Source organism: Cydia pomonella, chromosome 22, assembly GCF_033807575.1.
Source record: "Cydia pomonella isolate Wapato2018A chromosome 22, ilCydPomo1, whole genome shotgun sequence".
Taxonomy (NCBI): Eukaryota; Metazoa; Arthropoda; class Insecta; order Lepidoptera; family Tortricidae; genus Cydia; species Cydia pomonella.
The window spans coordinates 10,001,564-10,020,683 of NC_084724.1; the positions used below are offsets into that span (position 1 = coordinate 10,001,564).

The 19,120-nt window shown below is 38.3% G+C and overlaps 2 protein-coding genes across 2 annotated transcripts; both read right to left on the reverse strand.

Moving 5' to 3' along the window:
- Positions 1 to 3,449: 3,449 nt before the first annotated feature.
- LOC133530066 (serine protease 55-like) lies at positions 3,450 to 10,513 on the reverse strand. The gene is made up of 7 exons (XM_061867884.1): positions 10,135 to 10,513; positions 8,931 to 9,126; positions 7,925 to 8,021; positions 6,970 to 7,143; positions 5,505 to 5,654; positions 4,683 to 4,903; positions 3,450 to 3,915 (listed from the first exon to the last, which is right to left on the reverse strand). Exons 1-7 carry the CDS (start codon positions 10,400 to 10,402, stop codon positions 3,495 to 3,497), a joined length of 1,527 nt encoding a protein of 508 aa, XP_061723868.1. The 5' UTR covers positions 10,403 to 10,513; the 3' UTR covers positions 3,450 to 3,494.
- A 2,111-nt stretch (positions 10,514 to 12,624) lies between these two features.
- LOC133530368 (uncharacterized) lies at positions 12,625 to 15,020 on the reverse strand. Its single transcript, XM_061868278.1, has 2 exons — positions 14,799 to 15,020; positions 12,625 to 13,296 (listed from the first exon to the last, which is right to left on the reverse strand). The coding sequence occupies exons 1-2, from the start codon at positions 14,965 to 14,967 to the stop codon at positions 13,124 to 13,126; spliced, it is 342 nt and encodes a 113-aa protein (XP_061724262.1). The 5' UTR covers positions 14,968 to 15,020; the 3' UTR covers positions 12,625 to 13,123.
- Positions 15,021 to 19,120: the final 4,100 nt, after the last annotated feature.

Consider the following 19,120-nt stretch of genomic DNA (forward strand, 5'->3'; position numbering starts at 1 on the left):
CATGTTGCCAACCAACTGTTGGGTATGTGCCCATTTTGTACAACGGAGTTTCAGCTTTAGTTCTCTCTCTAGCCCCTATAAATTGGGACTTAACAGATTATTCGTACCTTTACCTTGAACTCCTAGCCTAGTCGATAGTGACCCTGCCTACGAAGCAGGAGGTTCCGGGCTTGAATCCCGGTAATGGCATTTACTCGTATTAGTGTGTTTATCAAGAATATTAAATATTGAACAAATTTTGTTCCTGAGTTATGGATATTATCTAAGTAGGTAAACATGTATTTATCCATACGTATTTATATCGTTGCCTAGTGCCTATAGTACAAACTTTGCTTAGTTTGGGGCTAGCTGGGTCTGTGTAAAATTGTCTCCAAATATTTATCATTTACTTTATTTCTTTCCCATCACGGAACAATCATGGTGTTCCGGACATTTGGGAGGCGTGCGCGAAGTTGACGCCAACACGTAGATTTTTAACCTACTTAAATAGGTCATCACAATGAACTTAAGAGTTATTCTCTTGTCGGTGGAGTATCTTCCAGCTTTTCCTATCTTGCGCCAACTCTTTGACTTTTTGGTACGACACGACCCCTACTTTTTCTTTCGCTTGGTCTACGTAACTGCGTCTGGGTTTTCCTCTACCTCGCTTGCGTGCTATCCGCCCCTCCAGGATAGTTTTAAGGAAGTGATCGTGTCGTATTAGATGTCCAATCATTTTTAGATGTATGTACTACTTAGGTACCTTAGGTTTCTTCATACAAACATGGATATTGACATTATGGACAATATGTTTACATAATTTGATACGATTGATTTTATATTTTTTGATTATTATTGTATAAAATTAGGAGCAAAAAACGGATTTCACACAAACTTTTTAATGCTACTAACTCTTATAATTATTAATAAATTGAAAAAAATCAAAAATAGGGCACAGCTGTGGTTGATATACAACAAATTGTGTCAAAATATTTTCAATAATATTAGAGGACTACGTTTGTATGAAAAGTTGATTTTGCGCGGGTCTTTCACTTTTGTCATAAAATATCTTCGCAGTAGTACGGTATATAGGTTCAGGACTACTACTAACTAGTAAAATATCAGTAGGAATACGTAAAATAAATCTGATTAGCTAATTACCTCAAAAAAGCAGTTAATCGGATGAAAAGTTTTCTTGATAGAATAAAACCTGAGTTTTTTGAGCATTAAGCAATTGGTCAACATGTAAACAAGATTTGACGTCCAATATTTAGTAGACAATAGGTCACCCACTGAAACCGTAAATCTTATGTTAACAACAGAGAAAAAAACGAAATTATTAAAAAGTGTCTTATACGTGTTTAACAGTGAAAGAAATATTTAATTTAGGTATTGATTTAAACTAACACTTTTGTTCTTATGATCTAACCTTAAACGGGACTTCACCACGTGCAGTTATTTATATTATTTGTTTCGAACATGACAATACGTTCTTGGTCAAAGGAAGATTTCTCAGGAATTTTAAGAGTACCTATCAATATTTTCTGGCTACGCGGGTTTTGCGAACTAAGTACCACATGGTCTTGATTATTTACGCTAGGATTGTCATTTAGCCTACATACAACACTGAAGACAAGCGATGGTTTGTGACTGGATTATCACACACCATCTCCACAAATGAACTGAATGAATCATTGTTATGAAATAAGTTTTTTGTCAAAAAAAATATTTTTGATCCAAGCTGTTATAGCTGACTATATTTTTTCATCAGGCAACTAATACTTATTGAGACACATCTAATAAAATTAGGTTGCGTTGTTTTATCACAGAGTTCCTATGGCCACCTCCTGTGTCCATCATCAGATCATCTCGATGGTACCACAATATTGGATTATCATCACCCAACCTTCTTCTTCTTTTAAAATATGGCTTCCATCAAATCTATGATGATTTTGCCAATGTCAAGTTATGTTGTAAGTTTTAAGTGTGCTCGTAGAGCATGACGTTGTTCGGTAGTTGCTTTTAGTAAAGAGATAGCTGGACTTTACTAAAAGCCACGATGGATTGCCGGGTGTTGATTAAAATATGGTTAAACGCGTTTCAAGATTAGTTTTTCATTAGCTGCACACTTCTACGATAGTTCACTGCATAATAAGCTATCAATATTACACTTTAAACTACATGAATGAGCAAAACACAAAAAAATATTCTAGAGACGTGTTCGCCATCTTGAATCTCAACGACAACCCCATCACCCAACCTACGTATGTTTTTATGTAAAGTTTGAACTAAATCGAATTTTGGGAAGTGGTTCTAATATAAACATTGCAAGATAAAAAAAAGCGTAATAACCACAAGACCAAACTTTGAGTTTTGGATAGCAGTTATTTACGACAGATAAATAAGCTAGCTGAATTCTAAGCAAGTATAGCTACAAAGCTATGCACGTGTGTGATAAAAGCAACCTAAAGGAACAAATATAAGAGTACACACTTACCCTCAGACTCTGATCGTATAGATAACTCGTTTATCATAAGTGCCACGCTAATAACTAGGGATACGGTGCTCGTCATGGCACTCAAGCAATCGATGTGAACTCCAGGATATTTATATCTTTGTACCCATCCAAAATTGCAAAAATATTAAAGAAGTATTATGTCATTTTGTGATAGACGCAAATGACATATGAATTGAGAAGTTCCTAATTTATGAAACACATGGTTTTCTGGAATTGCAGTTTGACAGTTTGCAACAGGACTGTTAATTGCGAAACCTTCACAAGTAATTGAAGTTTTATCTTTCTTAAAGATCCTTATAAGAAGATTTTACAAATAGTTTTTATTTGCGACGTATGCATCTCTGACACCTATGAGATTTTCGGAATTTATGTACGATACAACACGATCACGAAGACGACGATGACGATTTAGGGTCGGCAACGCGCATGTAACACCTCTGGAGTTGCAGGCGTCCATAGGCTGCGGTGACTGCTTACCATCAGGCAGGCCGTATGCTTGTTTGCCACCGTCGTGGTATTAAAAAAAAAAAGATATAATATTTTGATATTTACCAGTCGCTTTTCGGTGAAGGAAATATATTCCGAAAAACTCATTGGTACGAGCCGGGGTTTGAACACGCGATCTCCGGATTGCTGCAAGTCACACGGTCTCACTTCTAGGACACCAGCGCTATGGAAATAATCAGTATGATCACGTAACTTTTCATTGCATCTATCATCTTGATACTCACTTATCGATCGGTGTTTGTTGATGGAATATTGTCAACTTAGCTAGGCCCCCTAAATCTTACAATAGGGTAGTTACAGGAATCAATACTGAATCAAATAAGTACGATAAACTATAATATGTATCCTAGGACAATTGAGAAGTAACCTTCAGTAATCCATGCTGGAGAGCAGTTTGTATAACATATTTTGAACTTATTTAAAGCAAAGCATAAAAAAGGTAAAATAGTTAAAGACATTACGTTTTATTAGCAATTTCACTAACGCTTACTTAAGATTGTGTAACATTTTCTCGTGTAACATTTTCTTTTATTTGTGCAGGTGGACTTGGATCATCTCTCGTAACGAACGCCATCAACTCCTCGAAGCCATCCTTAGCTGTTTTGCCTTTACCCTCATTCAACATTATATCCCTAAGCGCCAGAGTACTTAGCATATTCTCATCTTCGTTCCCATCATTGCTTTGTAAGATCCTGTCGTGTATTAGATTTGACAGGTTGATGTCATCCATCTCAGTATCATCTAAGTCGGTTACATTTTGGGGTTCATATAGTGATTCTGTGAAGCTTCTGCGCATTGCTTGTGCTTCGCTCAGCTTCCTTTTAGCTAGTTCTATGAAACTTGGCGATTTTAAGGTTTCCCGTAACCAATTCTTGATTCGGTTCTTCTTGTCTTCTACGCGGGCTTTAAATCTGGAATGATAATTAATTTACGAATGTAATCTAAGTAAGAACTGATTTTAATCGATTCCTATAAAATATTTAGCATGCCATATTTGTAGATCATGCCTGGGATTTATGTTTTCTATTATAAATTTATTTTAATGATAATTCAGATGGTTTAGATTAGTGAATCTATTGATATATAGACCAAAGAGAAACTTTTTGATCTTGAGTCGGCACAAAACCTGTAAGTACAGATAAGACGGCTGCATTTTTTTACCGACTTCTTTCTGCGGAGGAGAATTTCTTCGTCGCTTGGAGGAGGTTCTGTATTCAGCTGTGACTTTTATTCATTTATCGTATTATGTGTCACTGTCGTACCTACACACTTGTTAGAAAGTAACTGCCACGATGGCGGACGATTAATCTCCCGATATCTTTGTAGGTACCTAATCATCATAGGAGAGATGAAAGCTCACAGATTCCGTGGGATAGGCTACTATGAGAGTATGGATGAAGATTGAAATGTGAACCTGTGCCTTCTAGCAGGAGGATGTCCCGTCGGACGCCCCGGGTATTACTGTAGCGACGTGGTGTAGGCGGATCCGACTCAACAAATGGCGATAAGGCGCGCGCATGACTGACATAAGTGGCGCTGTCTTGTGTCGGAGGCCAAATCTCATTTTAAATCACTGAGCCAACGGAGTAAGAATTATTATTATTATTATTTGGAGCCTGTCGTGTCCCACTGCTGGGCAAAGGCCTCCCCCCCCCCCCTTTACCTATATATAGAATACCTTTGTAAATCCTGCTCTCTCTCCCTAGCTCTCTTAATCTTCTCCTGTAGCTCCGGCACATTGGAGCACTCGTTGTCAGCGATGGTCTGCTCCACCCACGTCGTCATCTCCGACACCCTGCTGTAGACCCCGGGGGAGTGGGGGTCCCCGCACTGCTTGCCACCGAAAGACACGATCCCGAGGAGGACGCCGTCACGAACGGCGGGACCACCAGAATCGTGCTGTGGATGTTATTACAATTAGGGCTAAGAGGTTTCTGTCTTAAGCTACCTACATTTATACCCAGAAATACTCAATTGCTTGTCAAATATATGCGAAAACTATACTGTACACTTGTGTTGCATTGTTATTCACACATTTTCTAATATTCAGATAGATCCAAAAGTATGCAGTAGTTTTTCAAGGGATGCAACAAGATCTGTAAAAGCGTTACGCGTTCTGGCCGACCACATAGCTAGAACGCATAATTCAGAAAAACCCTATCGTATGTTATGTGATGTCACGAGTGTCGCGACTGACGAAAAGTGTATTGCTCAACAATTTACAACTAATATTACAACCAGATGGAGTTGAATATAGAGTTCCGGTCCGATTATAATATTAGCTGAAAATTATTGAGCATTACGTAGCAGTACTAATAAATCCGCTACTTGACGCTAGATGGCAACTCCAAAAATAATAAGCGTTATGATAAGAAAACTGATGTATGGAGTGAGCACTCGACATATGCTTACTTATTTCTCTATGTCCTTCTTATACTCGCATGCATAAGCCAGAAAGAGACAAACTGTCGTTTCCTAAGCCAGTAAGAGACAAACGTACGTTGCAGGCGTCCTTTCCACCAGTGGCGTACCCGGCGCACATCATGCGAGGTGTGATGTAAAAGCGGTACGCAGTCTGGCACTGGGAAAGCCTCATCGCCGGCACAGGGACGAAGCGGAGACGATCCGGTATGTGTCCTGACCCCGTTTCCTGGAATCAAGATGGATCAATTTATTAAGTTGAATTTAAATTTTCATGAGACATATTAGACGGTATCCATCTTAGCCAGTCGAGTGGACTACACGCCGAGCCGAGCTATGCCAATTATTGACGCAGGAGTCTCGGTTTGAGACTTGAAATTCGAGACCGAGGCAATACTACAGCACATAGTGACTAAACTTGCCACTAAAACCTACCTATGTAGAACGGCCTAACATTGATTTATAGTTGTTACAGTTCGTTTCATCCATGATCACGCGCATATTTGTCAAATCTAACCTGTAATAACATGACAATACCTAGGCCTTAAGCAGTTTCGAACCCCCAAACCCAACAAGTAACAGAAATTACTTGTTAACCAACGTTGATGCCTTTAACTGATAACATTTCAAAGAGAGGCCACTTGTCGCCTAGTTGAGACACAATTTGGCCGTCCTTATTTTTAAACGGTTTTATTTAGATTGACCCCGTATATTACTTAGTTTGTTTCTTCCTTGCGCTGTTCCAGCTTTTTGCCACGGTTCATAGGACCCTGGGGTGCGCTTGGCAACTAATACCAAGAATAGTTCTTTTGTATGTTTGATTCAAATCTTTTCCACTTCTTTTCGAGCTCATAACCAATATCAAGCGTAACACAATCCTAGTATATCTATGTGCACACTATTGTAATATCATAATAAACAACGACATAGCTTACATGAGTACTGCCTTAGCCAGTGACAATAAGTATGTCTCCCGGTTTGATCAGGAACCTACCCTAGGTTCAGAACGGCGATGTTGAGCCGATAGACAATTTCACAATAAACAACGAATAGCTTACATGAGTACGGCCACTACACTGCCCCAGCCAGTAACAATAAGTATGTGTCCAGGTTTGATCTGGTACGTCCTTAAACTACGTCCAAAAGAGAGGTATGGGCATTGTGAAGTGAATGTCATCTCGACATTTTATACAGAAAACAGCAGCCAAATAACACTAGACCCTACTCATAGTGTTGTGTTCCTGCCGGTGAGTAAGGTTGCCAGAGCTCAACAAGAGGGGGTAGGTTTAGGGTCGGCAACGCGCATGTAACTCCTCTGGAGCCGCAGGCATACATAGGCTACGGAGACTGCTTACCATCAGGCGGGCCGTATGCTTGATTGCCATCGAGGTAGTATAAAAAAAATAACTTACATGAGTCCTGCTCCAGCCAGTGACAATAAGTATGTCTACCGGTTTGATCAGGAACTCCTTGGAGGGTAGGTTCAGCACGGCCATGTTGAGCCGATAGACAATTTCACAATAAACAACGAATAGCTTACTTACATGAGTACTGCCCCAGCCAGTGACAATAAGGATGTCTCCAGGTTTGATCAGGTATTCCTTAGAGGGCAGGTTCAGCACAGCAATGTTGCGGCCGATGGGCATGGGCCGATCCAGGCGGACCAGAGAGAAGTCGAAGTCAGCATTACCGGGGACGTATTTAGAGGGAAAGAATGCCTGAAATGTCAATAGATTTTCTAAAATAGTAGGTAAACATTAACGATATGAATTTTTCCAGGGCAATTCGAACGTGCACCTGATATCAAGCCAATATTTAAAAAAAATGATACTGGAATCATATCAGCTAGCTGTCATTCGCGCCGGCGTCTCGCTCGCACTAACAAAAATACGGACAAGTCAGAGCGAAATGAATTTTAAATTGACTTGTTTGAATGAGACAGTAAGGACACAAAGAACTATTGTTTACCAAGTCTCGTGCTGCTTCGATAATAGATTTGTTATTGATACAGTTACGTCTGAAAACATCGACACGATCGAAGTGCCAAAAATACGTATACATGACTTTATGGTCCATATATTAGGGTAGTGTATACATATTTTTGGCACTTTTTCCGTATCGATATTTTCAGACGTGACCGTACAACTTTTTATCGCTGGCTGTACTTTACTTTAAGGGGCAATTAATACTCATCGAGGCAATGTGTAGAATTTAATAAGCTTTAATGTTGTTTTACGCCACATTTTCCTAGATAAAGTAGATTTAGAGTAAAACGCGAATTTCTCCAGGATGGTACACATTTTCCAGATGGCTATGATTCCTGGAGGTCCCCAAATGTCAAATGGTATGGACATGAATAAGGGGCCTTTAATTTACATACACACCAAATTTCAGGACTGTCCAAGAGATTTCGAGGTGTTCTATTCTGATTGTTCTCAGTATCCAGCGAGGAAAAATGGGGACTACGTGTGTATGAAGAAGCGGCTTAATTGTACTCACCTTGTTGACTCTAGCCTGGTATCCTCCCCTATTATGGAAAGAGCTCCCTGCGCGTACTATGAACGCGGCCAATTTCTTCTTCGCATTGTCGTGTGCTCTGTGAGGAAAAATAGTTTTTAAAAATAAAATAAAAAATAAAACCAACCCCTCAGCCAACCAACCACCAACCAACTAACCAACTTAACAAAGTTTACGTCTTCTATAGATATGGCCGTTTCAGGTGGGCGGCAAGTCACCGCCTGCCTCGATAACTAGTGAAAACATTATTATGGCAGATGTCCGGACATCTTTGCAATAACCCCGTGAAATCCAAGGATATTTTACTTTCATATTCATATTATAAATGACCTAATCTAAGACCATAAATAAATAAAGAAATAATAATAAAATAATAAATATTTGGGGACAATCTTACACAAATCGACTAAGCCCCAAACTAAGCAAATGGGTAGTAGGCGACGATATAGATACTTATAAAGATAAATACATACCTATATACATAGAAAACACCCATGACTCAGGAACATATCTGAGTTCATCACACAAATAAATGTCCTTATCGGAATTTGAACCCGGAACCATCGGCTTCATAGGTAGGGTCATTATCCACTAGGCCAGATCAGTTGTCGGTTGTTCTAATCTTTGTTTTTTTTTTCGCAGAAATATATGCGTAATTCATGTTTTTTTTAATGATAAAATAATTGGCAGCTATAGTTCAGCTTAGTTATATTTAAAAAAATCTTACTTCTAAAAAAATCATTCAGATGGTAACCCGTTAAAGATGCTCTCCAAGCCGCCGACGATGCGCATATAGTTGGAGCAAGACAGATATACTCACGATTCAAAGCAGTGTCCGGCCGTGAGAACCCACTGCTCGTCGATGATAGACCCGCCGCACCAATGACGGCCGTTGCGGGATATGGCCACGTTGTACGGGTACATGCTGATGCTGGTCTCCATGCCGCCGAAGATGCGCATATAGTTGGAGCAAGACAGATATACTCACGATTCAAAGCAGTGTCCGGCCGTGAGAACCCACTGCTCGTCGATGATAGACCCGCCGCACCAATGACGGCCGTTGCGGGATATGGCCACGTTGTACGGGTACATGCTGATGCTGGTCTCCATGCCGCCGACGATGCGCCGCACGGCGAACGTGCGGAACACCCATGACATGCCTCCATTGTTGCTATTTAAGTTCTCTGAAAATATTATTCAGAACACTTGCTCGTAAAAGGTGTTATTACACTTAGGCGATGCGGTCCGTAAATCCTAAATTTCGACGCTGGAATTATTTTTTCCATCACACTTGCTAGGCGATGTGGTCTGTAAATCATAAATATCGACGTAGGGCTTTAATTTACGTCTGGAATTAGGTAGAAGTTTTATTTTTTACCTTTGTTTTCCTCACAAGTGTGATGAAATCATTGTAGGTGCCACAGCACGGGCGGTACTATGGGAATTACGAACTCGTGTTAATTAGGCCTTCGGCTTCGGGCTTCAATTCACACTTGTTTGTAAATTCTTGTTTACCACCCTTCAGAGTCAAGTTACAACCTCTTGTAGTAACCGAAAGTCCGGACCCAGACCCGAGTGTCCCTAAACTACGGCCAAAAGAGAAGTATGGGCACTGTGAATGTCATCTGGCTTTGTGTAGTAGGGCACAGCACAGCGGATGTCATACCAGGTCTAGAGCAGAGCCCAACTAGGGAAGTATCTCCACCTTACGTAATAAATATAAGAGCGTCGGTAGAGAGTACCATTTTGTACCATTTGGCGTTGAAACTCTAGATCCATCATCCGCCTGTTGTTTACCTCTTCTTAATGTGCTGCATGTTTCTGTATTGAAGTGTGCAATAAAGAGTATTTGTATTGTATTGAATTATATCCATGGAGTCCCACCGCGCAAAAGGTTTTTGCAGAAATTGCGATGCGTCTGGTTGACATAACTGGTGACCGAAGAGCTGGCGGCTTCCTCGCATAACGTTGTATCGCGTACAATACTGATAAGTATTGCGATACAACGAGGAAACGCCGCCAGCATCCTTGGTACGAGTACAATGCCTGAAGGGCCTATTTCAGATTTAAGCTAGTTATAGTAATCCTCTGTATACATATATACATTATGTATATTGTTAATAAACATTTTCGATTAAAATTAAAACATATATGAACATTTCAAGTTAAATTAAAGAGTGTAAAAATATTACCTTCTTCTTTCTTTACCGCAGCAACTTTAAACCTTGTAGCCGATTGATCGCTTTTAAACCTGTAGTTTTCTTCCAGCATTGTCTTTATATTATCATCTTCAGTGCTATCCTCACTTCCCATTCTCAACGCCGCTTCCTCCCGTTTCTCATCTCCTGGTACCGACTTGGGTGGAATATACTCGAAATACACCCCCTTCCTTCGTTCGATATCACTGAACGCAGTTTTTCCGAAAAACAGAAGAAAAGCTACTACTAAGTTGGTGACCATGGTTGAAAACACATAAACATTATCAGTGTTTGTACGTGCGTAGATAAATTTGATTGGAAACTAATGAAACTTGATGATACGCGCAGTTTTATGAGAATTCTTGCACTTTATTATATGCAGTTACTTTGAGTTTGGTAGTGTAAGGATTTTATTTCTAATTTAGCTAAAAAAAAATCGAAATATTACCTGAATTATAGTACTATATATTTTTTCATTATGTATGTAGATACACTGCTTTAAAAAAAACATTTATTTTAGAAATAAGTGCACATTTCCCGGGAAATTGCCATTTTCCAGTAACTTTCCCAAATTTTTAATTTATACTAGACATGTATTGCATCTGTAATCGAATGAGCGGTGAGTAGTTCATAGGGACCGTGCGCGTACATTCACACGTCACGTGTTTTCTTGTGCATAGTAGGTTCTGTCATCTTGTGGGCTACATCGGAACAGTAAACATCACATTTACGCCTCGCGCCAAAAATCTGACGGCTCCTGTGCTGCCTCCTACAGTTCATGCACCCTCCCTATATAAACACCATGAAATTGATCGTTCTTACACTTCGACAAAGGATCTACGTTGAATACGACAGTGATATGAAGTTTTTAACCTTCGAATTGTTGAATAAGATTAGTCAAGGTTCAGCGTAACAATTCCGCTAAATGGGTAATTTATGAAAATTTTGGAAATTTCCGGGTACTTATCATTCAAAATGTAATTTTTAAGTGACCTAAATAGCTTAGGTCACTACAAAATGTAATTTTGTAGTGACCTAAGCGAGCATAATTTTTTCTTGATTTTTCGAGGTGCTTTTTTTTCTTAGACGTTATTTATCTTATACGCAGTTATATCTTTGATATGAATATAAATGTTAATTCCAGGAGCCACGCCATCTATCAAGTATTAAGGACACTACCAAGATGCGAAGCGCAAAGCTCTGCTAGGGGAACTCTGTAGGTACACAGTTAAGCCGTATGGAAGAGTTGTGTGCTTGGAGTTACTACTACCTGCCACTAGATGTCGCACTCAATCGAAATCTGTATGATTATAATCCAGGATTCTAGGCTTTCAAATGGTGGTATAAAAATGAGAGTTCTAAAATAACTTATAGTCTAAAGTTTCATTTTAGAATCAAGGTTTTGTCGCGGAATATATTTTTCGAACGAATACACACAGAAACAAAAGTGTGTCTGGGGACACGTTAGATTTTTCGATTATTCTAAACATTAGGAGCGAAAAGCAGATTTCATATACAATTTTAAATGCTTCGAACTTCTATCATAATTAAACATTCGAAAATATCAAGCTATGCAAAATAAGCTGCTAGTTAATATACATCAACTTATGTAAAAATATTTTCAAAAATATTAATATCCAGAGAGGAAAATAGTCCCCATTTGTCCCCACGTTGGTATGAAAAGGTGATTTCGCGCGGGACCTCCACTTTCGTCTCAATATAAAAAGGCAGACACAACATTTGCTTAAGAATCAGACTAGAATGACTTTATTATTCCGAATAATACTTTAATACTATACCTAAATGCAAAAGTAACCCTATTTTTATGTCTTTGTCTGTCTGTCATCTCTTCATGCTTGAGACGAAAGTGGACGAACTTTTCAACATTAATATTCTCTGGATGTTAACATAATAGAAAATATTTTTACAGATATTTATTTTTTACTTTATTAGGTAGGTATACTAAATATATATCGAACAGTATCATGGGAAACATACATCACATACGAAAAAAAAAAAAAAAAAAAAAAAAAAAAAAAAAAAAAAAAAAAAAAAAAAAAAAAAAAAAAAAAGCAGCAGAGGACGCTGGTTCGATTCCACCCTGGGGTAGTCCTATAAAAAAACAGGATTCGTATCGGTGAAGTCACTATAGAAAATCCTTAAGATTGCTAAAAGCGGTACAATTTTTCAAAAAACTCCGCTCTGTGAACTTACCTTACGGTAGTCTCCTTGCCTACCTATACCTACCTATCCTAAAACCTAGCTAACAAAGGCTTAGTTAATTAGTTAGTTGTAATGTGATTCATGGAGATAAAGCTGATTATTTTGGACCGGTATTGTTACTATTTTACTTGGCACCGACTTCAAACATATCAGTTGGTAACGCATATACTTAAAAAATGATAATTTATTTCATTCTTTTTGAAGTCGGTTAACTTTTTTTTGTAATAAGTTTTTTTAGAGTGAAATAGTTGTAACTAGTAGTAAAGATGTGTAGCTAGACTGTATTACGATGATCAGCGTGGTGGTGCACATGGACATCAGGGCGAGGGGTAGCTTCAGACCAGGCAGTAGGTAGCAGGCGCCAGGTCTGCTGAGTAAAGAATGACTGCCTCTCTCCCTTTCTCTGGCCGTTCCGCTACACGGAAAAACTGTTATATTAAATTTACAGATAATTTGTAAAATTTACAGAGATATGTGGTAAATTTACAGATTTCTCTGTAAATTTTACACAACTATTTTTTCCGTGTAAGATGGAGGATCGTGATGATTACTACATAGCTAGTCACAGACATTTGTAGAGATCAGAGTGGTGGTACACATAGACATCATGACAAGGGGTAGCTTCAGACCCGGTGGTAGCAAACGCCTGGTTTTGCGGAGTGAAGAACAGATGCTTCTGTCTCTCTCTGGTGGTTGTGGAATTACTGAGGATTGTGATCATTACTCGATAGTTTATATTTAGAGTGAAATGGTAGACTAGCTAGTCGTAGAGATGGGTGGATTGTATAACGACGATCAGCGTGGTGGTGCACATAGACATCATGGCGAGGGGCAGCTTCAGACCCGGTGGTAGCAAACGCCAGGCTTTGCGGAGTGGAGGACGCGCGCGTATATAGCGCGCCAGCCGTGTAAGATCGAAGCGTGTGTTGTCATCTGAACATAGAACAATGATTATAGTGTCTATTTATTATGAACAATAGCATCAAATAACTAAAACCTATCAATAAGATATGTCTCATAAATAGCTGTCCAGAAGAGCATTGCCGTGGCAACGTTTATTTGTTGTGCTTATATTAGGTATGCTAGTAATGATAGTTTAACCATTGTTGCACTCTTATTGATCAGATAGATGAATATATAGTCTTTTGTATCCTGTTTTAGTATCCTCTTCGAGTTCGCCACTTGTCCTGATTTTTATTTATTTTATTTTATTTATTGAACACAATGCAAGTTTACAGTGTCAGACCAATTCACTTACATGCTATGAAAACATAAATTATCAAGAATAATAAATATACATGCTGAATCAAAGACATACAAAAATATAAAAATCATGCGCATAAAAATGTCAAAACTAATTCAAATTGTCATTTTACTTACACTCTAAGAAAACAAGAAAATAAAATCAGGAATATGGTAAAACAATATAAATAAAATAAATTAAATGTCAGTCAATCAAATTTATGAAAATTTAAAAATATTCTATCAATTTTGCACAAGTGTGCTAATCGATCGGCGAACATGTCAGCGTCATCGTGCCGAGTGAATATCAAATGAAGAAATGATAAAGTACGCGTGGTTGGTGCGTGCCTCGCGAAACAGTGATATTGATACTGAGCGAGTTCTCTTCGATATTTCAGTATAATGTTATTGAATTATCGTGCTATGCACTAACAACAAAGAATGTTAGTGTATAAGTATCTGTAAACTCGTTTATGAATGAATGAATGAAAATCTTTATTTCAGGCAACTAGTGGCCCATAAATAAATACCTTAAAACTAACATACATATTATAACAATATATTTTAAAACTATTAAACACTACAAATCACATTATGCTTGCGATGCATTTGCCAACCCCGCAGTGTCAGGCAGCCGGCCTCGGAACCGCTGTAACTTGACTTGAAAACGATCAGTTGAAACGCTACCACAAACTAATTGAAATTTTCATTGTGTCGTCAAGATTCCAAATTCATGACCCTCAGGACGAGTCCGGACTTTATAGGAAGGAAGTAATTGGGTTAACAACTCATCAAACCACCTTGTCATGGGATATTTTAGCATAAAGATACATTTGCGAGGACAGTGCCTACTGCAAGGATGAATTGAATGATTCATTTGGGATTTTTATAAATCTTGAACGTACTAAAAATTTACCACGAATGCCCAAAACTTAAATCTCCTGGAGTTCCTGGACCTGGACGTCGCAGCCCATTGGTTGCAAACATGATACTAACCTTGTTCGACAAGAAGCTGTTCGTGCACAAGCATGCTCAGCGCATCCGTTTGACCTTGCATCAGCTCCACACACACGGCCGACATGCCCATCTGGACCATGAGGTGTAGCGAGTACGCATAGCTACAGCAGTGGCGTCTATGACTGCAAAGGGTACCAAAGGTAGAACCAGGACAGTACGACAAGGATGATACTAACCCTGTTCGACAAGAAGCTGTTCGTGGACAAGCATGCTCAGCGCGTCCGTTTGAGCTTGCATCAGCTCCGCACACACGGCCGGAAAGCACATCTGGACCGTGAGGTGCAGCGCGTACCCATAGCTACAGCAGAGGGCTATCCATGACTGCACAAAACAGGTCACTGTCATTTTTGTTTTCTTATTATAATATTTATTTATTAAAATTTGGCTTCACGATTAAAATTTATCCTTGTATGTTACTGAATCTCTTCTGTACCAGCATATGTTGAAGTCTAGTCAAAGGTCCCACTTTGTCTTCCATAAGAACGACATTTGCTTGTCTTTTTATACCAATAACCTGTCAAGGCGTCCTTATGGCAAGCGACAAAGTGGGACGTTTTGCCGCCTAAAGACATATAGTATGTAGGTATGTTTGTGTTTGACCCAATTGTTAACTGCTAGAGAATGTCTTTAGGTATAGAGTCTGTAATTTCTAAACTTTTCTTTGTTTGTGCTAATTGCACAGTTTAAATCCTTACTATTAATATAAATGCAAAAGTAACTCTGTTTGTCTGTCTGTTACCTCTTCACGCTCAAATAAATAAATGAATAGGTTTTCGTATACCAAGGGCCGGCACATTATAGAAACTAATAATATTTATTTGTTTTACAAGGGGGCAAAGTTATTGTTTAACCGCATGTGCTAATATTGTTACCTGAGAAAGCATACGAGTACATTCCAAAATTAAATCACGAGCGTAACGAGTGGGGAGAAAAATTGAATCATCATTGCGAGGGTTTCAAGGCACGACGGTTAAACAAACTTTGCCTCCGAGTAAAACACAAAGTTTTTCACCACACCAAGACAAGGATAATATACTAACTATAAAATTCCAAAAAAAAACACATCAAATCCGAACAGAACAATAAAAAAAATATCATTCAAAACCATCATTTAAAAGTCAATTCTACTATCTAAAATAAGTAAAAAACTCAAAATTAGCACCTGATTACTTTGCCCCACATGTGGATAAAATTCAACTTTCTCATTCGTTTTTGAACAATCAAGAGGGCCTTTACCAGCTAGTGTGGTGAAAAATTATTTATTGTTTGAATGTGAGTAGTTATAAATGGTCAAAATCAGCCAGAATTTGTCGTACAATACTCTGACTCTCAATATGCAGGTCATCAAAACCAATGTTGGTCTTCGAGTTAACCAAAAATGTATACTTCGTATTCCACCACTTAAATCAATACGCCTGAACTTAGGCGTATTTCTAATGAAAAACTTTAGATGAATTGTGGCTGAAAATTACTTTTTACAGCACATACCTATGGTGCTACTTTACCGCACACGTGCGGGAATGAGGACTTTCCGTGCATATGTCGAAACTTTAAAGAGCTATATCTACTGTAAAACGTCGTACGATACGTCGTGCGAATAGATAATTCGCAACTTATGTGGCTTTAAAATACTCTTTTCGGTCGTGTTTTAATTTATGACCACTCGTTGCTAATTTCCTATTTTCTGCACTTGTATCGTAAATAACTACTATGTTTCACTTGGTAGCAAAGTTTGTTTAACCAACGTACTTTGAAACCTTCGCAACATTCAAGTTTCTATTTTCGAATCTTTTGCTTGCTCGGTCAATATAAGGTATACAACAACTTTGCCATCTTGTAAAAGAAATAACTATTCAATGATATCTTTAGTTCTTTACAGATTTACAGAAAAGTGTAGGTAAGTACCTCCTCTTCTTTTAGTAGTTTCAGAAAGAGCCAAGTAGTTTCAATCCATTTTGGACAGTCGGTGACAAATCCCAATATTATCTGAAAGTAGCATCGTATTAATGTATTGCATAGCATTAATGTTGGGAATAAAAGAAAATGACTTGATGTTCAAATACGGACGCTAAGCACAAAGAATTTTGTGCATTGACACGTGTATTGCTATCTCTATCTTATGTGCATAATTATAATCATATCAGTTACAGATATAGGTAGTGCATTATTATTTTCCATCGTATTTTCACGGACACGTAAGAACGTGTCTTACTATTTTAGTCAGTCTCGGTACAAAACGTACCGAGGCTGACTGAAGTTTCATGGCAAATACGAAATACTGTAGCTGTCATTCGCGCGGCTATCTTGCTCGCACTTGTGCGGAAAAGTCTGAGCGAAATATTATTTATCGTATCGCATATGTATGTGACTGGATTACATGCAAAAACTTATAGTTAGAATTTCGCCCTTCCCAGGGCGCGACTGCTTCTTCTGACAAGGAAGGGTATCCAACTGTCCGACTCCGATTTGATTCATTTTGATATATGTTACAGAGTAGTCTAAAATAACGGAAAAAATGAGTTTTAGCCGATATAACAAAACACGTGCTCATTATTTTTTGCTGCTTTCAAACATATACTCAAACCAGCCATTAACTAGCAAGTTGCTTGAGCATCACTTTCTATAGGAGTTAGAAGACTTAGTAACTTTTTAGTACTTTGGAGGACAATTTCTCCCAATAGGTTGAGTTTGGGCAGCTAAAAAAAATACGTGTCCGTTATTTTAGACTACTCTATAACATATATCAAAATGAATCAAATCGGAGTCGGACAGTTGGGTACCCTTCCTTGTGAGTGACAGGATCTTTAAATCATCTACATGGCCTGTGTATCTAGTAAAGGGGCATTCCAGAATGATGTGGTTCATGGTCTGGTCTGGGTGCCCGCAATTACAGGCCGGAAAGGAGCTCCAGCCCGATTTGTATCAGTGGTGGCCGCAGTTGCCAACTCCTGTTCTTGAGCGAAATGAACGCAGCTATCTGATATGATTCCAATATCATTCTAATATCGGTTTTATGGCAGTGCACGTTCGAATCGGTCTGAGAATTACGCGCGTGTGATAGAAATAGGAACAGGTCAATGCAAGAAAATCTTCGTGCTATGCGTCCTTACTATAATTACGAACCAGACTATCAGTTGTTGATCTAATTTTGTCCAGTAAATCAAGAACTGCCTTATACGTCGCTTGTACTTCAACTACAGCAATACTGTTGTCTCTGAACCTCAGGCATAGATGGTTCAGTTTTACGTAAATGTGGTTAAAAACCAAAAACAAGGCTATCGGTATAATATCGAAAGCCAAAGTAGGTAGCAGTAATAATAGCTGAAATATATTCAGGCCTTGGTCTGCAATACTCCAGTGATATATAGCGCCGGATATAAACTTAAAGATGAACGTTAAAAAACCGCATATCCACATAATCCTGCCTACGTTTTCCACTAAAATCTGCTGCAACTCTATCTTCAACAGACTCGCATCTAACATGAATTCGTACACTGTGTATCTACTCGCCACCAAAATAAGAAAAGTCAAAAAATATTGAACAGCATAAATGACCCATAATGGATGAACCATTACCGAACAAGCTAACAACCCGGTCATGATTATTCCTGTTATTATTGAAAAGTAAAAGGCGGCCATTTTATAATTTTTCATTTGTTTTACAAAGCCAAAGTTGAACCCGGTGAGAATTTGGGCTATGGTAAAGAATATGATTAAAGGTCGGGATATCTTTCTAGTGTCCATATTTTCCACAAATGCTTCTTTCGTAATCGGTATCATTATGAACACACGACACGACACGACTTTAAGGCAGTTGGTTGTTTGGACTGAACTGGCTTTTCAATGTATAAACTAATCTACTGCAACTGCAATAAATTAAATGGTTCTTTATTGACTTTAACAATAACAACATGTCACTTGTTACAACCTTATAGAACTTTCAAATGATCATCACTATAATATCGTCTTGCTTTGCCTAACAGGCATTCTATTATATGTACTAATGTCAGAATGGCATCTATTGATTAAAATATAATTCTGTACCTCTAGTGTAAATATTTTCGACAGCGAAACGTTACGTACGCGTTTGCGTTAAGTAAAAAAAAAAAAAAATTAAAAATTTTAAAATTTAATCTGTTTATTTCATATCAAAAAAACATGCATTTTTCTAACTTAACTACTAATCTTAAACTATTAATCTTAGTGTCATTTTGTATGAGATTTTTGACTTTCCAAAACGTCCCGCTTGGCGCGCTGTTCAAAAACCCATACAAAATGAGACTTAACGCAAACGCGTACGTAACGTTTCGCTGTCGAAAATATTTACACTAGGGGTACTGATGAAAAACAAAACTAGTACCAGGTTCGCATCTTTGTTCTTGTTCAATTTTGGAGCATTTTTGTGTGAGGGTTATGTGGGAAGATGCAGACTTTTGTCAAAGATAATCCTGCGAATCCAGTATACATGGTATACTAGCCGAGTCCATGCCAATACGAA